The sequence below is a fragment of the Candida tropicalis genome (assembly GCF_000006335.3).
Source record: "Candida tropicalis MYA-3404 genomic scaffold supercont3.1, whole genome shotgun sequence".
Lineage (NCBI taxonomy): Eukaryota > Fungi > Ascomycota > Pichiomycetes > Serinales > Debaryomycetaceae > Candida > Candida tropicalis.
This window is the reverse complement of record NW_003020038.1, coordinates 1673352-1695573: the sequence shown is the minus strand read 5'-3', so window position 1 is coordinate 1695573 and position 22222 is coordinate 1673352. Positions and strand designations below refer to the sequence as shown.

At 34.4% G+C, this 22222-nt stretch overlaps 10 protein-coding genes across 10 annotated transcripts; 7 read left to right on the top strand and 3 right to left on the bottom strand. All coding sequences in view use genetic code 12, as the record gives it.

Annotated features, from left to right (window-relative positions):
* Positions 1–467: 467 nt before the first annotated feature.
* CTRG_00749 (uncharacterized protein) lies at positions 468–2513 on the top strand (the record flags this gene model as incomplete). Its single annotated transcript, XM_002545922.1, has 1 exon — positions 468–2513. The coding sequence occupies one exon, from the start codon at positions 468–470 to the stop codon at positions 2511–2513; it is 2046 nt and encodes a 681-aa protein (XP_002545968.1).
* Positions 2514–3183: 670 nt separating this feature from the next.
* On the top strand, positions 3184–5001 carry DEM1 (Dem1p; the record flags this gene model as incomplete). The annotated part of the gene is made up of 1 exon (XM_002545921.1): positions 3184–5001. The coding sequence occupies one exon, from the start codon at positions 3184–3186 to the stop codon at positions 4999–5001; it is 1818 nt and encodes a 605-aa protein (XP_002545967.1).
* Positions 5002–7884: 2883 nt separating this feature from the next.
* CIT1 (citrate (Si)-synthase) lies at positions 7885–9288 on the top strand (the record flags this gene model as incomplete). Its single annotated transcript, XM_002545920.1, has 1 exon — positions 7885–9288. The coding sequence occupies one exon, from the start codon at positions 7885–7887 to the stop codon at positions 9286–9288; it is 1404 nt and encodes a 467-aa protein (XP_002545966.1).
* Positions 9289–10054: 766 nt separating this feature from the next.
* CTRG_00746 (uncharacterized protein) lies at positions 10055–11902 on the bottom strand (the record flags this gene model as incomplete). Its single annotated transcript, XM_002545919.1, has 1 exon — positions 10055–11902. The coding sequence occupies one exon, from the start codon at positions 11900–11902 to the stop codon at positions 10055–10057; it is 1848 nt and encodes a 615-aa protein (XP_002545965.1).
* Positions 11903–12346: 444 nt separating this feature from the next.
* On the top strand, positions 12347–14050 carry CTRG_00745 (uncharacterized protein; the record flags this gene model as incomplete). The annotated part of the gene is made up of 1 exon (XM_002545918.1): positions 12347–14050. The coding sequence occupies one exon, from the start codon at positions 12347–12349 to the stop codon at positions 14048–14050; it is 1704 nt and encodes a 567-aa protein (XP_002545964.1).
* A 332-nt stretch (positions 14051–14382) lies between these two features.
* Positions 14383–15735, top strand: NCS2 (Ncs2p; the record flags this gene model as incomplete). Its single annotated transcript, XM_002545917.1, has 1 exon — positions 14383–15735. The coding sequence occupies one exon, from the start codon at positions 14383–14385 to the stop codon at positions 15733–15735; it is 1353 nt and encodes a 450-aa protein (XP_002545963.1).
* Positions 15736–15890: 155 nt separating this feature from the next.
* Positions 15891–16772, top strand: CTRG_00743 (uncharacterized protein; the record flags this gene model as incomplete). Its single annotated transcript, XM_002545916.1, has 1 exon — positions 15891–16772. The coding sequence occupies one exon, from the start codon at positions 15891–15893 to the stop codon at positions 16770–16772; it is 882 nt and encodes a 293-aa protein (XP_002545962.1).
* Positions 16773–17738, bottom strand: YVH1 (tyrosine protein phosphatase; the record flags this gene model as incomplete). The annotated part of the gene is made up of 1 exon (XM_002545915.1): positions 16773–17738. The coding sequence occupies one exon, from the start codon at positions 17736–17738 to the stop codon at positions 16773–16775; it is 966 nt and encodes a 321-aa protein (XP_002545961.1).
* A 297-nt stretch (positions 17739–18035) lies between these two features.
* Positions 18036–19724, bottom strand: CTRG_00741 (uncharacterized protein; the record flags this gene model as incomplete). Its single annotated transcript, XM_002545914.1, has 1 exon — positions 18036–19724. One exon carries the CDS (start codon positions 19722–19724, stop codon positions 18036–18038), a length of 1689 nt encoding a protein of 562 aa, XP_002545960.1.
* Positions 19725–21788: 2064 nt separating this feature from the next.
* On the top strand, positions 21789–22220 carry CTRG_00740 (uncharacterized protein; the record flags this gene model as incomplete). The annotated part of the gene is made up of 1 exon (XM_002545913.1): positions 21789–22220. A coding segment is annotated over one exon (432 nt), but the record flags the coding sequence as incomplete, so codon positions are not given.
* Positions 22221–22222: the final 2 nt, after the last annotated feature.

The following is a 22222-nucleotide window of genomic DNA, read 5'->3' as shown; positions in this document are numbered from 1 at the left end:
TGATATAACGAGGGGGTGTGTGTCGTTGGAGAACGTTGGTGCAATGACACAGGAACATATATATATTGTCACACCTTTCTTGATTCACGTGCGGCGAGGGTAACACAAAAAGTGTTAAAGATAAGATTTTTGGTTACTGGATATTCCTTTGTTACACAAACAGTAAAACAATAGACAATGAAGTAAAGAAGACAATATATCAACACAAGTCATTCAAATTATTCAAAACCTCAAAAATAAAATTAAAAAAAAAAAAATTATCTTAGTTGCATTGATATTCATTCCTCATATGTTTCCACATACACACACACTTACACATTCACAATGGTTAATTGTTAATTACGAATCAAATATAAATATACCTTCAATTCCCTTCAATCCATGTTCCCAATCTCAAAAATTAAAATTCCTTTTCGTGGGTTCTTTTATTTTATTTTTTGTCTCTATCATTTCTCTACCCACTTCAAATGAGTTTCACATATAATCCACATATAAACACTAGTATACCTAAATCACCAACTGTTGCTTTATCTGATGAGTTTTCTTCTATTCTTGCTTCTACTAATAACTTTGACTTCACAAGTTATACTTGTTCCTTTATTACAACCTATGATAATGGTCTATCAAGTGATTGGGATAATTTCCTTGGTTTCACTAGGGAAACTAAATGTTCTCCTAATTCAATTGATGTAATTGCCCATTTAAAGCTTTTAAGAGCTATAGCAGCTATGAAAAAGAAAGTACTATTATCTTGTCCCAACATTGATTCAGCTAAATTTTGGAAAGCTTTTGTTAGTAATGCCGTTAGACGATTTTTAGTTTTTGTTACTGCTATGAAAAAGACTATTCCAGTTCAAGGAACTAATGGAACAAATGAACTGATGCTTTATTCTGCTAGTACAGATAAGAACCAAGAATTTATTTCCATGATGGATGAATTATTACCTCCATTGGATGTTATTATGGTTTGGCATTCTTTTTTATCAGCAAACACTAAAGATGCTTATGATTCTTTGGTAAGAACTAGGATGTTACAGTTTGCTAATTACCCATTGCCATTACATAACATTGTTCAGTTTATTGATGATAGAACATTTGATTACAAAGTTTCCAAAGAATTTAAGAAAAATTACTTGGATTTGATTAAAAAATTCACCAATCAACCATTTGCTTTAATTTATGAAATTAGTGAAATTAAAGTTTACCCAATGAATGTTGACATCTATTGTCCAAATTGTAATGATAAACTTGCTGAATCAGTACCATTTTCTAATGGTGAAAGTACTGGATTTGTTGATGCAAATTTCCATACAAGCAATATGAATTTTTTTGCCAAAATTTCTGAATGTCATTGTACTTGTTTTGAAATAATTACCCATGATGAATTGAGAAAATTACAATTATTTTCTGATGTCAAAAGAACTGGTCTTTTACATGGTTTGTTTAGACATTTTTCCCAAGTTGTTAATCCACCAGATCAAAGAAACAGAAACCCAACTACTTTGAGTATTGAGCTTGCATTAAAATTGGAGTCTAGTTGGGAAAGTTTCCATTTTGAAAACTTGAGAGGTATGATTAAATCATTGGTTAGTCAATTGGGTAACCCTGAATCCAGTAAATTGCTAATGGGATATCTTCAATTTAACCCAATTGGTATGACTATTTCCGGTGAAGTTGAATTGGGATTTGATTTGGTGCAAAGTGTTTTGAAACAAGAAAGATTTATCACCAGAATGAACAATATGAATTGGTTGCAATCGCCACATATTAATCAATTTTTAACTGAATCTTGTTCAAGATATTCCAAGTTTTTCACCTTGTTAACAGAGCCAACTTTGAAAGACCAGACTTTGATTCCTACCTTGGATATTGAATTGATTTGGCAAACTCATAAATTGGCATTACAGGGCTATATTTCCGATAACTTGAATTCCCTTTGCCATTGCTTAATTGAAGAAGGTAAACATGAAGGAAAATTGGATAATAGTTTTAAAGATACAATTGATTTGTACCAACAAAGATTCGGTGAATCTTATAACATTTGCTATTGTCAACATTGTATTTCTTTAAATTTTCAGGTTCCAGAAATCGTGGTTTCTGACTCACCGGTTGAAGTGAAATCATTATTTGGAAACCATCCAGCTTCTTATTTCTCCACTACTCCAGCTTCATCTTCATCCGGAGTTTCATCCCCAAAAAGGAGAAAATTACATGGTTCTAGTTCAGGTCTTTTTTTAGACACGCTGATGAATAATGCTTTTTCATCAATTGCGCCAATGACTCCAATTGATGAAGCTTTAGAAGATTTCATGAGTTGTTATTCCGGGGTCAATTTAGATAATTGTTCCTCGTGCATTACTAGTAATTTTGGATCACCAACCATTCCAATACGTTCAATTCCTAGTTTTTTAAATATTAGTCGTACTGTTTCTAGTTCAGATATGACAATTGTTGATTCATTGTTTAGTTTGACTAGACTTTCATCTTCGTCCAGTAATGACATTCAATTTTAATGATGTATTTTATTTATTTAGTTTAGAGTTTTTATGTTTGCATTTTCTTATCCCTTTTTTGGTTCTAATTAATTATTTAATTTAATGACATTCGTTTCTTGTTTAGTTACGGGCAGTTTATTTTTTTTATTTTTGACTTTAGTTCTTCGTTGGTTGTTTTGTTTTTGCTTGTGTGACTTTATGTATTATTAGGTTTATAGACAATATCACACTCATACTTCTTTCCTGATAAAGAATTCATGTAAAGTGATAGGGGGGTTGCAAATTGAATATACATTGTCATAATTTACCATTGCGTGATACTGATTACTCATCATTGAAGATGAACTTCCTCTAAATAACGTGATGTATTAATCCTCATTAGTGGATTAGTAATCAAATCGAAATTACAAGGAGGAGGTGGTAATAAATATAAACGACAAAACGAGAGATTGTAAACGAATGTGATACATGCTTGATACTCGTCTTGTCAAATAATTTATGATACATAATACAAACGCGTACAAGCCAAACCGTAGAAAGTGAAACAAAAAAAAAATAAAAATAATATGACAGATCTGCATCTCAATCAATCAATCAATCAACTGTAATACATATATAAACCAATAGAAAAGTCCTTAAATTCTAAAAGTATTTTGATTCTAATTATAATTTTGGTCTAAGCAATGATATGAGTTTGAATTTTTTGAAAAGGTATTTATCTAGACTGACTAGAAATTTTCAACACGTTTTTGAAGATCAACATGGCCTACTATCAATTCGAAACCCAGAAATAGATGTACCTATTACAACAATAGATGACAACCTTGATGAAAGAAACATTAATGGACCACAACTGGATCAAGAAATTGTTAATCGACTAATTCAACTGATGGTTATATCTAAAAATGAAGAAACAAGACCAATGTTAAAAAATGAACAATTAATGAATATTTATAAACATTGGAATCTTTATCATAAAAATGATTTACCATTTATTAATCCTACAAAGTATACTCCATTTGAATTTCAATCAATTGAAAATGATGATATTTCATATATTAATAATCCAAGATTATCAGTAACGAAATTATTAATTTCAGGATGGTGTGAATTAAGAGAATTATATAGAGTTTTTGCTGGATCAGTAAGAACTCCTCCAACTAAAGCTATGAGTGCAGGAACTAAATTGCATTTAAAATTAGAACAAGCACTTCATGGTGTTATTGATTTAGAAGATATTGAAAATTTCATTAGATCCAATACTGAAGAAATTATGGAAATGTATGATTTGGTTGATAATGATGGAATATTTGATATGAATCCTGATGATTCAATTGCAATTGATTGGTCTGAAACTATTATTGAAAGATTATATTCATTAATAGTTTGTTCTGAATCTAGAGAAGTAATTTTACATGGATATTTAAATTTACAAAAAGAATCATTTGTTGAAAATGAACAAGAAATAAAAAATCCATCAAGTGTTTTAGTCAGTGGTATTGTTGATCAGATTCAATTTGAAAATCCTGAAAATAGTGATGATTTTGCACTTTTTGATGAAGTTCAAAAATATCTTGATGTTGAATATGAGCAAGTTGATGAAACTCCATTAGTTGATTTATCAAGATTTTTCGATGATGTTAAAAATATAATACAATGCTATCCAGAATTTCAATTAAAATTCACTGATTTGAAAACAAGAATGGTTTATCAAATACCACTGCAAAAGTCTGTTCTTGATAGTGCTAAATTTCAAACTTTTTATTATAGATATTTTTTTGAATTACTTAGCAAAGATGCTAATTTTGCATATCGATGTTTATTAGAAAATGCCAAAAGAAGAGGGCTTGACGTCGATAAACCATTGAGTGTTCTAACAACGTTTAGAATTCTCAGAAGACATTATCATTTATTTTACAATGATTTTTTAAAATTGGCAGATGGCAAGCCAATTGGATTTGCTCCATTTGACCTGGAAAGGATAGACTCAGATTATGAGTTTGGCAAATTATTTGTATTAGGTAAAGATTTTGCTCAACATCAGGAACAAGCGTCTCAACATTTGAAGTTTATTGAAAGCTTGGGTGGTTATGATTCATTAGAGTATGATAAGTTATTATTACCATTGTTGAAAACATGGAAAACTCCACCAACATTGAGATACTTGGCAGCAAGATCTGCACAGTTTTATGAAATATTTGGTAGCAGATTGGGTGATACAACAACAGTTGAATATAGAAACACGTTTACCGGAAAGATCATAGATACAAAGGTGTACAATTATAATAATGGTGAATTGGAAACAGAAACAATACATGCCAGTGATTTCTGGAATGGGAAATTGGATCCAGAACCAACCAACGATTTTCTGAGATGTCAATATTGTGAATTTAAATCGAAATGTGCAATTCCTAAAATTGGTAAAATATCCGACTCACACGCGTCGATTGGTCCAGAGGTTAGAAAATTTTTAAATGATGTAAAACATCTTCAAAAGGATTGTTAAAACGTAGAAATAATTGGTCTTAACCCTTCTGCAAGATGTTTCAATTGATATTTGGGATTCGTTTACCGAGTACATCTAAATGATGGCATGCAACCGGAGATAAAGTCCCAGTAATAGATTCTACAAAAGTTAACTAAAGAGATTAACTCTTTATGTCAAAAAGAAAAGATGATATATAGTAGTATGTATATTATCTATTGGTTGATAATTCTCTAAGAATAAGAAAAAGAGAGATGAGTGAAATAAAAAAAAAAAAAAGTAAAATAATCAGAAGTGAAAAAAAAAAAAATTTTTTTCTTTCCTTTTATGCTCTGTCTCATCTGCACTCCAGATCTGTGAGTGTGTGTATAGAGTAAGGCTGGAATGCGGCACGATTTCCATAAATGGAATTGGCAAAAAAAAACTTTTGCTTTTAAAGCCCTAATATAAAAAAATATTGAATAATTGTAATCCAGGGATCTTTTTGACACGATAATCATAATGATAATGAACTGATTTAAGAGATTATACCAACTTATTGAATCATTATGAATATGTATATCCGATTTAGATTATTTCTTTTAGGTAGCATTAAATGTACATAGTCTTGTGGTGTGCATTTCGAATTATTTATTAGCAAAATTTTACAAATTTACATCAATAAATTATTTATTTCTATGATTATTTCAATTTATAAATTATCACCAACAAATCCAGCCCAACGAATTTAATTATGTTCTTAAATCCCATCAATCATCTATAATATTCATAATATTAACTAATCAGACTCAACAACAAGTACAAGAAAATTAATTAAAACGGTTTGGTTTTTTTTTCTAGTGTGTGTGTGTGTGTGTGTGGTTAGTCTTTATTCCTTTGTTCCATGAAGTTAATAAAAACGAGCCCCACAAATCGGGCCCCACCCCCACCCCCACAAAATGTCAGATGTTTTTCATTCATTCATTGATTGATTCCATAGTAAGAATGAAGAAGAAACGTTCGATACTTGTTTCATTTTTAGGTATATTTACATCTAATTATTTCTTTTTTTTAGTTCCCACGTATTTCTTAGAGTAACCAATAAGAGAATTAATACAGTAAACACCGGGGAAAGGAATGAAAAGTATCAAAATATTTTACTAAAGATATTTATATGCCAAAATTATTTGAAAAGTAAAAAGAACATAACAAAAGGTTTCGTAATTTCTGGGATTAAGGTCTGCAACTAAGTTACTTGTTTTGGCAATATTTCAGACACTTTTTTTTTCGTTTTATCGTTTTATATAGAACTCTTGTTCATGGAGCTAAGGAGGTCACGTCATAGAAAGTACCCTTGTGAATACTTAATCAAGAACTGTCCCACTATTTGGGAAACTCCAGATCTTTGATATATTTAATAGTGCACGAAATATAAAGAATGATAATTCATAGCGGTAATGCATACCAGTGCTCAATGAATAACAATCTCTCATTCTCTGTGTCCATGTCTCCTATTCTTCTAATCGTCTATGTATGTGTTTTGTGATCTGTGGGTTTATCAATAGAAGTAGATAAAAATAATACAAGACGTGATGTGCAAGAAACTCCGAAATATACCAAAAGGAACAACAACAAATAAAAGGGGGTGGTGGGTGTTTATATTTTTTTTTCTTTGTAAAGTTTAATAACCAAAAAAAAAAGTCGGTTTAGAACAAGTCGCTATATGATTCGTCTATACTTATAGTCACGGAAGTATTGTATTTTACTGTACTGTTTTACTATACCAGAACTCTGGAAACAATCAGAATATCAAGTGCGTGTAGCCATGGCTCTGAAAGGAAAATGGAAAGCGGGCATTCGGGTATAAAAATATGTATAGAACAATGCTTAAGCGTGAATAGTGAGTGTGCGAAAGTTCAAAAATGTTATTTTTCTTTTTTCTTTTACTTTCTGGCTCCGAAAATCTGGGGAAATATTTGTGAGCGAATTGACCAATCAAATTGGAGGATTTTGAATTGGATCAATGAAATTCATTTATTTTATTCTACAAGTATAATCTTGTCCATCGGAGTAATTGTTTTCTTTGTCTTTTTTTTTTCTGTCTTTTTGCTTTTCATTATATCATTTTGAGGTTACGTTTCATGAGTAATTTTATTCTCCTTTTTTTATCTTTATTTCATTTCATTTAAGGGATACGGTCGGGATAGTTGATATTTAATTAATGCTGAATTCTCTCTGAATTGTGTTTAATTATGTAGCGGAACGAATTTAAACGGACAACTCTTTAGCGTCAAAATTATATCTCTATAGCAATCGTTGCAGTGCAAAATAAAATTAAAATTAAATAAAAAAAAAAAAAAACTCCGAGGATAAAAAAAATTTTTCTTTGTTTTGTAACCGAGTTTTGAAGGTTGAACTTAATCCTTTGTGTAAAGTTCATGTATGATCATTTTGCGTATGAGGTAATCTTTAGACACAAAAGGGGAATTGTATGAAATTATGGAATTTGATTGGGCAGATTGCTATGCTGCAGTTCCCGTCGGACATTTTTCTCCATAGTGTAAATAATTATTCCACACTGAGTTACTCTCTATTTTTCTACTCAACTTGGTGTACAATTTGTAAAAATCACAAGTGCAAAATAAAAAATCATGACGGACACAAAACTTCTCCTATGAACAAAGAGAAAACCTTTACATACTGTAGGGGACACACCCACATCAATCAATAAGAAGAAAGACAAAAAAAAAAATTTTAGTATAAAATCCCAATTGATTTTCTTTCCCACAATTTTTCTGAAAAAAAAAAACATATTTAAAAGAAAAAGTTTTCTCCTTCTTTTAATTCTTCTTCTTCTTTTTTATTATTTTAATTTGAATCGTTTGAAAATATCAACCTAGTTTCCAACTATTCTCAATCACAAATATGTCTGCCTTAAGATCAATTCAACGTTCTTCCAACGTTGCCAAGTCCACTTTAAGAAACTCCGTCAGAACTTATGCCACTGCTGAACCAACTTTGAAACAAAGATTGGAAGAAATCTTGCCAGCCAAAGCTGAAGAAGTTAAACAATTGAAAAAAGACTACGGTAAAACCGTCATTGGTGAAGTCTTGTTAGAACAAGCCTATGGTGGTATGAGAGGTATCAAAGGTTTAGTCTGGGAAGGTTCTGTCTTGGACCCAATCGAAGGTATCCGTTTCAGAGGTAGAACTATTCCAGATATCCAAAAGGAATTGCCAAAAGCCCCAGGTGGTGAAGAACCATTACCAGAAGCTCTTTTCTGGTTGTTGTTGACTGGTGAAGTTCCAACTGAAGCTCAAACCAAGGCTCTTTCCGAAGAATTTGCTGCTAGATCAGCCTTGCCAAAACACGTTGAAGAACTTATTGACAGATCTCCATCCCACTTGCACCCAATGGCTCAATTCTCCATTGCCGTTACTGCTTTGGAATCTGAATCTCAATTTGCTAAAGCTTATGCTAAAGGTGTCCACAAATCCGAATACTGGAAATACACTTATGAAGATTCTATTGAATTATTGGCTAAATTGCCAACCATTGCTGCTAAGATTTACAGAAACGTTTTCCATGACGGTAAATTGCCAGCTCAAGTTGACTCTAAATTGGATTACGGTGCTAACTTGGCCAGTATGTTGGGTTTCGGTGAAAACAAGGAATTTGTTGAATTGATGAGATTGTACCTTACCATCCACTCTGATCACGAAGGTGGTAATGTTTCTGCCCACACCACCCACTTGGTTGGTTCCGCTTTGTCTTCCCCATTCTTGTCCTTGGCTGCCGGTTTGAACGGTTTGGCTGGTCCATTGCATGGTAGAGCTAACCAAGAAGTCTTGGAATGGTTGTTCAAATTGAGAGAAGAATTGAACGGTGACTACTCTAAAGAAGCCATTGAAAAATACTTGTGGGAAACCTTGAATGCTGGTAGAGTTGTTCCAGGTTACGGTCACGCTGTCTTGAGAAAGACCGATCCAAGATACACTGCTCAAAGAGAATTTGCTCTTAAACACATGCCAGATTACGAATTGTTCAAATTGGTTTCTAACATTTACGAAGTTGCTCCAGGTGTCTTGACCAAACACGGTAAGACCAAGAACCCATGGCCAAATGTCGACTCCCACTCTGGTGTCTTGTTACAATACTACGGTTTGACTGAAGAATCCTTCTACACTGTCTTGTTTGGTGTTTCCAGAGCTTTCGGTGTCTTGCCACAATTGATCTTGGACCGTGGTTTGGGTATGCCAATTGAAAGACCAAAATCTTTCTCCACCGAAAAATACATTGAATTGGTTAAAAACATCGGTAAGAACTAAAGGAAAATAATGATTTGAATTTTAATGATATTTTCTATTTCTTTATTTATTATTTATTAATGGTGTATTTATAATCTCACTGAATGATTCTTTGTCTTTATTACCTTTATTCTTTTTGATTCTCTTATTTATATTTATATATATACACAAACTTATACATAGTATATATTTCTTATTTCATGAAATAAATGAGTTTTATTTATCTGATTCTATCATAGTTGATTCTATCACAGTTGTTTTCTTAATTGAGCACATGTGAAATCGGGCACATTTTGCTCGCATCAACGGAGAGAGAGAAAACAAAATTCAAGACGAAATTAGAGTTTGGTTAGGTTCAATATTCAGCGCGTTGCAAATCTTTGATGCGCTCATGCAAAAAGCTGTACAACATGGGAAAAAAAACTCCGAAGCAATTTGTACACATAAATCAACAAATCCATCAAATGATGATACACAATTCATGAGAGAGCTGAGCCGACACAGAATTAAATATGCAGATAAGCAAAGAAAAAAAAAGTAAAGAATTGGCCAATCAAGGGATGATGATAATTTTTTTTGTATAATGATTAATTAATTACATATTAATCAGGAGATACATCATAGAATTGCAAGAACATTTGATAATAAATTGTATCCACTCCAACAGCTAAACGACAGGGTCAATTTTTCTTGTTGCTTTTTGGTTGCTTTTTGGTTGCGTTTTGTGAAGTTTTTTCTTTAAAAAAAATTGCTAATAAAATTGTCTATTACTCATTTTTATAATTGTCTAAATAGAAACATCCCATGTTCTAATAGTGGCGTCTAATCCGGAAGTTACGAAAGTACCTGATTTCTTATCTGAATCAAATTCAATCCAATCTAAACTAGAAACACCTGATGCATGTGCCAATGGAAATTTGATAACTTTGGATGGTCTTTCTACAGAATACAAAAATAATCCACTATCTAAACCACCACTGATCAAATATTTGGAATCTGGAGTCCATTTAGCATCATAGACTCTACTGGTATGGAATGCCCAACGAGTAGAAACAACACTACCATCAGAACTTTTAAATAAAGTGTACTTACCAGCTGAATCAGCAACAGCAAAATATTCTCCATCAGGTGAAACTCTAATTAATGTTGGTGGAGAACGCATTTTAGGAAATTCCTTTGAAGATTTACTGATATTTTCGCCATTAATTTCAAATTCTTCAATGGTATTGGTAGAGTTATTGGTGACCAAAACTTTCAGACCATCAGCATCAATTGGAGCAATACATGTGGCATTAAAGTTGAACTTTTCTTCTGCAATCAATTCAAGTAAATCTGAATATAATTGTAATTGAGATTCAAATAAAACAATCACACCAGCAGAAATTTTACTCAATTGTTTAGGTTGAGCAGGTAATTTAACTGATTTGGTTACTTTACCTTCTTTCCAAACTTTCAAGGTATCATCCCACCCTGTTGTGTAGGTAACATCATCAACAGTTAAAATATCAACAATATAGTTGGTATGCTCATCATCATCTTGTAATACAGGTAAAGCTTCCAACCCTTCTTTGGCAACTTGCCATTTAAAGAATTTACCATCAGATCCACCACTGAAAATAGTACCTTTGGTATGTTCAACTTTGGTTATTGGGGATTGATGTCCTTTAACAACTTGTTCCAATTCCCCACTGTGCTTGAAATAATTCAAATTCCCGTTGGATGAAAGGGAAACAATATAATCTTTAGTCAATGCTAAGCCAATTTGGTGATTGGCAACACTTGTAGTCTTACTGACTTGATAAGTTTGATCAGATTCACCACTTTCTACATCCCATTTCTTCAATGTATTATCAGCCGAAGCAGTGATAAAAGACTTGGAATCAGGTAACCAAGCGACAGCAAAAATACCACCTTCATGAGCTTTTTCAATCCCTTTAATGAATTCCCCAGTTTTTCCTTCATAAATATTAATCACTCTATCAGATCCAACAGACACAATATATTGTCCATCTGGACTGAACTTGACATCTCTAACAACATTAGTGTGTTTGCCTCTTAAACTCTTATCAAACTTAAATGGAGGACCATTGAAGAAAACCATGGCATGATCATCACCCACAGTTGCAGCACGGTATGGTCTTTGAGGTTTAATATCAACTGCATTAATAGCAGAACTATGTCCTTGGATATCACCAATGGAGTTACCGGAATCCCAAGAGAAAGCATGTCCAAATTTTTCTTTACCTTGACCAACAGCAATTATACGGGAATTATCAGCATCCCAAGCAATTGATCTAATTGGACCTGACATGACTTGAAATTCACTTTTAATAATTGGTTGCTCAAAAGTTGGTTCTGATTTAGGAGAAACATCCCAAATCTTGATCTGACCCGATTCATCACCGGAAGCAATATAAAAACCTGATGGTGAAAATTTAACTGCAGTAGTTGGGAAAATATGTTTACTGAAAACAATTGTAGGCGAAGTCGATTTATAATCGACTGGTCTCACAATAATTGATTTCCCATTGACATAGGCCAAACGTTCATGTTTAGGATCATAGGAAATATGAGTGGCTTGCCCCCTTTGAGTTGAAGGTTGTGGGACAGTAATTGAAACAGGTTTAATTGACATTTGTTGTATAAATGATTATTGACTCACCAAGACAGGATCTATTATCGTGGTCTTGTTGTTCGATTAAAGTCGAGAAAGCGTGAGATTTACCACTGTTGGAAGGTTCTTGAACAACTAACACGACCACTAGTATTTTGTGTTGAAATTAAAGAAGAAAGAGAAAAAAAAAATTTCCAATCAGTGAGCAAATGAAAATTCTACAACAACCAGTGAGAGTGAGGAGAGAGAACGAAAGAGTGAGAGAGAGAAAGACAAAAATATTTCTACACATTATTAAATAGACATCATCTTAATCCTCTTCCTTTTTTTTTAAGAAAAGTAAAGTAAACCACAGCTACTTCTTCTACAATAGCAATTTATATATTTATTCTAATTTTGGGTTTCTATTCAATTGAATAAAAAAAAGAAAAATCAAAGAAGATTTAGGCGGATATATAAACAAAAATGATTAGAATTGCTGCCCGTAATGCCAATAGATCTACTGCTATCCGTAGTATTTCTACCACCTCCATTAGGTTGAATACCACTCAAAAGGTAGTTGTTACTCCTCCACCAGTTGCCACAGAAGGTGAACTCCCACCACCTCAACCTAAAGTGACTCCACCAAAGGCCACTCCACCACCTCCACCAAAGACAAAGAGATTTTCATTGTTTGGTTTCCTTCTCAAGACCACTTTGTTGGCATCAGTCGTTTATGGAGGTACTTTATATGCTGCCACTAAAAATGATAAAGTTATGGATTTTGTCGTTGATAACCGCTTGCCATACCATGAAGAATTACTAGAACTTATTGAAACCGGTTCTATCGATGATTTACAACAAGGTTTGGATCAATTGAAAAGCAAGTTTGGCAGTGTCAAGTTACCATCAAAGGAAGAAATTGATGAACTTGCCCAGAAATTGGAACACAAAGGTGAAGACATCATTAAGGAAACTAAGAAGAAATTCACTGCTACTAGAACTGGTACCGATTTGACTCCAAGTGAACAATTACAAAAAGGTGTTGAAATCGAAAGTGTTAAAAAAGATGTCCCACATTTACCATTGATTGAATTGAATTCCGAACTTGGATCATCTGTTGATGAAACCGTCAAGCAAACTATTGCTTCTTTCAACAACTTTATTCAAACTATCGATGCCAGTACTCTTGCTTCTAAGAACGATAAACTCATTGCATCTATCAACTTCAGTATTAGCCAATTAGCTTCTAAATTGAATGGATTAACTAAATCTTTTGATGAAGAATTACAAAAGAAATTGAAGGTCTCTCAAACCGAATTGTTTTCTTCATTTACCAAGAAAGAATTAGAATTGACTGAAAATTTGTTGCACCAATTCACCACTGAAAAGCAACAATTGGAAGCTAAATTGAATGAAAAATTAAACCAAGAAATCCAAGCATCTAGAACTGCCATTTCACAAGCTGCTACCAATGCTGTGTCAATGGTTAGAATCGAACAGACCAAAAATTTTGAAAAATTAGTTACTGAAAAATTAAATGAAGAAAGAAATGGGAGATTAGCCAACTTGGATAAATTGAATGATCGTCTTACTGAATTGGAAAAGTTTGCTGAAGGTTTCGAAACTCAAATTGTTTCCAACCACAAGAAAGCATTGATTCAACAAGCTGTTTCCAAACTCAAGTCTTTGTTGTTGGCTCCTGCTGCAAATGAAAAGCCAAAATCAATTAAACCATACGTTGATGAATTGAGTAAAATTGCTGCAGATGATGAAGTCTTGAAATTAGCCTTAAAAGATTTGACCCCATTGCTTTCGAACGAATCCACCCATTCTATTTTGACCAACGCTCAATTATTGTCACGTTGGGAACAATTGGCTCCTGAATTGAGATCTGCTTCTTTGTTACCACCAAACGCTGGTTTATTAGGACACTTGGCATCTATTGTTTTCTCTAAACTTTTGTTACCAGTTAAAGGTGTTAAACAAGACGGTAAAGATATTGAGTCTGTTATTGGAAGAGTTGAATCAAGCTTGGCTAGAGGTGAATTAGACGTTGCTGTTGAAGAAGCTGCCAACTTGAAAGGTTGGAGTAGGAAATTGGCCAATGATTGGGTTGTTGAAGGAAGAAAGAGACTTGAAGTTGAATTTTTACTTGGTTTGATTGAAAGTGAATCCAAGATTATTTGATCAATTTGGATTGTGAATTCTCATTAGTTGTTTGTACTCCTTTTTTTTTTATTATTATAATTATTATTACTATTGTTTGTATAGTTACCTATTCATCTTGAATGTATATTCTCAAATACTTTTGACTGAATTACATCCTACATTTCTATATAGAATCGATTAAAAGGTTTCCCAAGTTTAAAAATATGTCAAACTTGGGTAGTAGATTTCAATTCATGCATCTTCCTCGGATTTTAAATGCCAAATGCGAAGACAAAAGAAAAAAAAAAAGAAAATATGAAAAATTAGAAAATCTTTATCTCATCCCGCTTTACTACCTAACATCATAAACCATGCCAGAAGCAATAACTTATTTAACAGAAACCAAACTATGCCAAAAATGTAAAACTCAAAATGCAGTTGTTCATGCAAGAGTTGAAGATTTTTGTAAAGATTGTTATATTTTTTTCATTAGAGGCAAACTTAGAAAACAAATTAATGAAGAAAGATATAAAGTTAAATTTGGTAAATCTTTAGAATTATATGGCACTCAAAAAGTACTTCTAGCCTTATCTGGAGGTGAATCATCTATAGTATTATTAGATATTATTGGTGCATTATTAGAAGGACAAAATAAACAACATAAAGGAAAACAAGGGTTTGATCTTGTTGTGGTTAATTTAGATGAAAGTGAAATGGATTCATTAAATAAAAAGATTCAAGATACTATTCCTAAACTTTTACAAAAATTTAGCCCAGTTAATATAACTTTGAAGATTTTATCTTTGAATTCTTATATTGATGAATCTACGTTACATAAAATATCCCTAACTCCAAGTTTTACTGCATCTATCAAATCCATTGATCCAAAGAATGTGACACTCGTTGAATTATTAAAGAAATGTCCTAATAAATCATCAGCTGAAGATTTATTAAGTATAGTTTATGAAGATTTGATTTTACGTGTTGCTGCAGAAGAAGGCTGTCAAACTATTTTGTATGGACATTGCATGACTAGATTAGCAAATGAGATCATTGCATTAACAGTTAAAGGACGTGGATCAATAATTCATAAAGCTATTACTGATCATGTGGAAACTATTGATTCAAAGGAAATTAAAGTTATGTTCCCATTAAGAGAGATTTTATATGCTGAAATTGCGGCATATATAAAATTGGCCGAATTGCAAGCATTTGTCATTGAGTCAACTATTGAAAAATCAAAAATAAATAAAAATTTGACCATTAGAGATTTAACAACAAATTATTTCAGACAATTGGATGCCACTGGATATGCATCAACAGCTTCAACCGTTGTTAAAACTGGTGAGAAATTAGGTGCTCCAAAGGGTGAATTATTGTGTCATTGTCAAGTTTGTGGAGCTGATATTCACCAAGATCCAAGTACTTGGTTAAGAACCATTACTGTTAATGAATCTGCTCCTATTACAACTGAAGAAGAAAAAGAATATCTTGAAATGTACAAAGCTAGTTTGCACAATGCAGCTGTTCCTATTGAAAATGACAATGGTACACCACTTAATATTTGTTTTGGATGTATTATCACTTTAGGAGGAGTTAAACAGGATTCTGGATTTGTCTGGTCGATTGAAGGTAAATCTAATTTGGATTATCTCTACGTAAATGAGTCAGAAGAGAAGCAAAAGATATTAGATGAGTTTGTATTAACTGATGATGAAGATTAGTTCTGTTGTGATTAAATAGTCCATCAACGCATCAAGAGTAATAGACATGTAATTTTTTTTCTCTCTCTTCTATTTTCTTTCTTTCTTTCTTTTGTTTTTGTTTTGAAGGAATTCCTTTTGAAACAACCATTGTATCACATACAACATCACGACTCATGTATACCCCTAACCTTTTCTCAAATGATCTATATAAGTTATGGAATGATCCTGCTAACACCCAAGATTCTAACAACAAAATAGATAAAGATATCAAGAATAAATTATATGCTCCTCCATTATCAGCATATTCTACTGATTTCCCTGGAGCTAGTCTATATCATTTGCAATATACCATCAATTCAACATCCAAAAACTCACAAATATTTGAAAATACTCCATTAACCCAATCCAAGAGAGCTCAGTTGGCAAAAATTAGAAATACTGGATATACAACAATACGTCCCATTGGAATTATTCAAACATTAGAAGAAATTGAATTAGAGAAGAATTATTATAATCTGGAAGAACATTCAATAAATTCACAAGGAGGAGAAGGTGATGCTGCAACAGCTATTGAAAATTCAAATGATCCAGTAACAGGAGTAAATGGAAGTACAGTATCAATTCAACAACAAATTCAATCACAAAGTGACCAACAATCAGAAATTGATTTGGACGCACAAATTTTAAATGCTGATGATATGTATTCTGCAAGTGATGATGATGACGACGTCGATGATATTAATGAAAATTTTCTCAATGAACCCGAAGAAGATAGTCTCAGAGTAAGGGTGGGAGCCACTATGGATGATGAAGGTTTTATGGCTGCTACAGAAATTGAGTATCAAGATGATCATAGTTTAAATTCTGAAACTCATAATGTAATGTTAATGGGCAGTGGTACTAGTGGAGCTAGTACTAATACTCAATTCAACTCAAGTGCAAATACTGGACATACGGTTATTACAAATGCTACTACAACTACTGATAGTTCATTACTACGCATAGATGAACAAAATGAGAATGACTATTCTGAACAAGATATGGTTGTTGATTAATTAATTATAGTTTCTTTTTATACAGTCTACTTTAGCATCTTGCAAATGTATAGCTGGTGTCATCCATTTACCACAGGAACATCTGGAACCTCTCCAACTATAACCACCGACTTTGGAAGAACACTTCGGACATTGAAATTTACCTTCAATTTCAGATTTATCTAATTCTTCTTTCATCCAACGAACAGGTTCTTTTAAGAAATAATGAGAACAAACGTTACTGGCCTTTTCAGCAGATATAATTCTTCTAGAATTTGGAGCAGTCTTAATGAATTGTGATTGACGAGACTCTAACCCTGGAACTTCATGTTGTTCAATATGAGTGTCATTAGCTAGAGCTTGACGACATCTCTTACATCGAAGTTCAAATGAACTTGCAATTGAATTTTCTTTTGATTCATTTGATTCTGTTTTAGACATCATAAGTTCTCTCAATTGTTCACCCGATGGGTCTTGATTCAATGATATTTTCTTTAGAAGGGATTGATAATCTGTATTATTTTCATCAATTTTAAATCCCATTTCTTTATATAACTTTAATTGTTCCATAAATCCTTGATTTGGTTCAGCATCTGGGGACTTCCTTTTAACTGCATGTAAAGCTTGATCAAATGTTAAATTGTATTTTTCCATCAAATAGGCAATTATAAATGAAACTGATCTAGATACACCTTGAGAACAATGAACTAAGATATTTCCTTGATGTTTTTTATCATTAGGATCTTTAAATAACGCTGAATTAATGAATTCATAACTCTCTTTAAAGTAAGGAACCAAGTTAGTTGATTCTTCATCAGTAACTTCAATTTGCTTCCAAGTATAATCCTTCAAATATGAATCGTTCATAGGTCCAGGTACAATAGATAAAATATGAGTGATTCCATATTCAGATTTTAAATCAACTTCTTTATTGATAGGTTCTATGGACGAAAGGTGAAGACCACCTAAAATTCTGTAAATCAGCATTAGTTAATGGTTGTGTATGAGAAGATAAAGTCATCTTGCATTCAATTTTTCAGTTTTTTTTTTTTTCGGATTTGGAGCGAGGTCTTCTCGATGGTTGCCAAATTACGAATCCCACTGTAAACCAATAAAGAGACCAATCTACTTTCAACATAATTTATATATACATAAAAAAAGGAGCATTAATCATATTATTTAAAAATTATATTATACAATAAAGATAAAACTAAATATGTAAGAATGTAAAGCACTATACAGTGAAGAATTGAATAAAATACAGATCCGAGTTTCTAGATGCCTCTAACGACCCCAGAATCTCTTTAATCCTCTAATGTTTTCCTTGACAAGTTGTCTGGATGGTTTTTCGAAAATAGCATCGATTTCTTCCAAAGTCTTACCTTTAGTTTCTGGCATGAACATGACTTGGTAGAAGAAACCAAGGAATGCGATACCACCATAGAAACCAATAGTCAAACCGGTGTAAGTGAACGCAACCTTCATACGGTTGAAGTTGTAGGTGACAGTGAATGCCCACAAGTACAACAAGGCAGAACAGATGGTCATCCCTTGGGATCTGGTACCGATGGAGAAGGACTCAGACGGAACAACCCAGGTCAAGCAGGCATAGGAACCAAAGAACCCCATGTACAAGATAAGACCAGTAAGATACACACCCTCGGCGGCAGGCAAGTTGGTTTCAATGTTGATCGAGTAACCGACACCAACCAAGACCAACCCGACGAAGAAACCAACAAGATTGTAACCCCACACACGACGACCAAATCTGTCCATGTACAACACGGCCGGAATGGTACCAAGGAACAATGCACCACCACCAACAAGGGACATGAACACGGCGTTCTTGGTGGTGAAACCGATTCTGATCATCAAGGTGGACAAGTAATACATGACAGCATTGATACCGGTCAACTGACCCAAGGAGATCATCATGACACCGTAGACCAAAGCACGGCGGTTTCTTGGGACAGTGAACAACTCGCTCCACACACCAAATCTGCTCTTGGTGAGACGCAACTCACGCTCGGCTTCAGCGGCCTGGATCATTTGCACAAACTCGATCTTGCTGTATTTGTCGTCCACGTTTCTCAATCTGGCAAACACGTTGAATGCTTCACCAATCTTACCTTTGAAGGCCAAGTAACGGGGTGACTCAGGCAAGAACAAAAGACCGATAAGCAAAAGAGTGGAGAAGACCAACGAGGAACCAAGCATGTAACGCCAGCCAGCATGGACCTCGAAGAAGATCGCAGCAACAGCATAACCCATGATTTCACCCAACGCAATGGCCATCTGGTACCCGGAGGTGATGCCCCCTCTTCTCTTACTAGGAACAGACTCAGCAATGTACACACCGACACCACCACCTTCGACACCGACACCCACACCCAAAAGGAAACGACCGGCGTACATCACGTCTCTGGATCTGGTGTTGTCGTAGCTCCCGTCACCCAAGTGTTTAGGGATCGGAGATGCAGCACACAAGATGGCACCAATGGTGTACATGATACAGGAAGCAATAAGGGCATTCTTACGGCCAAGCTTTTGCAACGGGGTAAGGAGAATGGACCCAGCAACCGCACCCAAAGGCATCAAGGACGACACCAACGAGTTCTCGTGGCTGTTGAAATGCAAGGCTTTGTCCATCCCAATCTGGGCACCACTGATAAGCGATTGATCAAGACCGGAAAGGATACCGGCGGCAGCAGCGAAAATACCAAGAATGGTGACCATTTTGTCTGGGTTGATGTGGAGAGGGAACTCAAGTCTCTTCAAGTTGGTCATGAAAGTACCGGACTGTTTTTCAGCTTCACCCATGGCAGCGTACTTGGCAAACTCACCATCGAAATCAAAGTCTTCACCGAACTCCAACCCTTCGTCGTGTTCGTATTTTGGCTTGGTACCTTTGTCAAAGGAGTTGTTTGTTTCAGCAAACATGTCAGATGCCTTTTCAATGGAATCTGCAGACATGTTGTTGTTGTTGTTATTAGTTGATGTTGTTGTAGTAGCAGTTGTAATAGTTGAATAGATGAGGAAAAGAAAAGAAGACGTGGAATGGGTTTTTCAAACTGGAAAATGGCATCAGTATTTATACTCTTAGTTTCCAACATTGCTAATGGATCAGAGATGGAGACAAAGAAAATTTTTGCTCCGTGTTTTCTCCAGTTCTTCACACAGGTGGAATATCTAAACCTGGAATAACTAAACTAAATTCCGGAGTAATTTTGGATTATGTGTAATTTAATTTGCGGCAGTACGGAAAAATTGTGGTGAGAAAAGCAAAAAGCAAAAAGCAAAAAAAAAAAGAAAAGCATCATTTCTTTTCTGTTGATTTTAGCTGCACACGAGGCTACGAAAAGTGGAGGACGCTGGAGGGAGGCGGGAGATTCAGTTTCAGCCACGTCCCACACCCCTGGCAAGAGCACTTTCGACCAATTTTTCATAACCCGGACTCATAGAGTGATACCAACCAGTGGTGAATCAGATAAATGTGTACATACCCCATCGTAGTGCCCTTTCGGCTCGTCGTGTTTTAATCCTCCACTCCGTGAGGACTTTCTTTCTTTCATTGTTCTGTTGTTGGTTTTTCCGGTTTGTGTAACGTCCTTCTCCACATAGCTGCATTAATTTAATTCAGAGTCATTTTGGTAAAGTACGCCCATTCCTCTCTCGTGTCTACTGATAAAAATCCGTTTGTGACATTTCAATGTGTTGTGCGAGAATGCTCCTATTGGCTGGTTGCGTTATTGTGACGCTCTCGATTAGTCTATTCCTCTTGCATTGCGGAGAAACTGAGTCTTTGTGAGATGTTGGGTTATTTTAGTTGTTGAATTTGCCCACAGGCGTGGAGGAGGGGCAGATCCACTTTACAATAGAAGTATTATTTTTCTTTTCTAATGATTACCAATATTATTATTATTATTTAACAGTTATATGCTTAAGGGGTAACCAGTAGGTATTGTTAGGGGCACTGAGCCCAGTTGTTCCGATCTGACTGCAAATATTCCGAGCATCTTTGAGCATTGGAGGGAACAACCAGTCAAACGTATTTTATAATTGTTTTGCTTTCTTGTCCAACTAATTCATAGCGGAACATTGTTCAAATTTTCCGGTTATGTCCTCTCCCCAAAGGGGTGGCTTATTTGCATTGTGCAATTTAGTTAAAAAAATTGGAGAAATGTGTGTTTGTGTAGCCGCTAGGTTTCATCAGCCTGTACTCCTTCACCGTATGTCTTTCCCGGATGAACTTTGTTTTAAAGAAAATGGGGTGCTTTTTTTTTATTTATATACATAATATAGATTAAATGGAACAATACCCCAGGGTAATATAAGAAGTTACATGATTAATAAATGATTAACGAGTTGGTGAGTGGATCTCGTGCGTGCACGACGAGTCCAGACTCAAGCAATAATGTATTTTAGTGTCAATTTCGTCGTATCCCCAACCCTGTGGTTTCCTAGGTTATGATAATACAACACCTAAGTCTGGATACCTCTTGGTAGTCTTCAATTAGGTAACGGAAGGGGGAGATATAATATAACTGAACTATAATAGGGTGGTAGAGTATATATAATATATTCTAATATAGTATAAAAGATATAAAGTAGATTGATTGATTAAAGAAAAGATAGATATAAAAGTAATAACAATCTAGGTGGCATAATTTATAAAGATATTGTGTCGCGATATTATAGGTCGTGTCGAAATTCCAATATAAAGAATATTCTTTAGATACCTCAACCCCTGTTGAATAAGAATTTACAATTTTGCTGACTCCCATCAGATCTGAACTTTATCAGTTGTTTTAGAATTAATAGACCTGATGAATTATCCCTGACATGTTGTTGCTTGTTTCCATGAAAGTAGTGCACGCATGAACAAAAAATTGGACACACATTATGGGGACTCTCTTTCTCTCTCTGTCTTGCACTGGCAAACAAAAAAAAAACGACCGAAATGGAAAGAGCTGAAACCCGTGAAATTTGCATTCGGGAAACACACAACTACATCTGCAGACACCGAGATTAACCAACATGATTAACGGATTCAAAATAGATTTTGGCAAGTTCAAAGTAGACTTGAAAGTTCTAGGCGACCTAGTGATCTTGGCCAGCGCAGGGCTCTCTGTGTACTACATTGTCAACACGATTCTCAACGACTACTTGGACAGCACCGTCAAGAACAAGGAGAGTGAAAAGAAAGGCAGTGGTGTGCTAAAGAAGATCCAAGCGAGCAACCCGCACTTGAAGGAAGTGTCGTTCAACCAGTACGAGAAAGCATTGTTGAACTCGTTGGTGACTCCAGAAGAAATATCCGTCACGTTTGAGGACATTGGTGGATTGCATGACATCATAGACGAACTCAGAGAGGCGGTGATCTTGCCGTTGACAGAACCAGAAATTGTTTGCAGCACACCTGAGTCTTATCCAGTCACCAAAGGGGGTACTGGTTTTTATGGACCACCGGG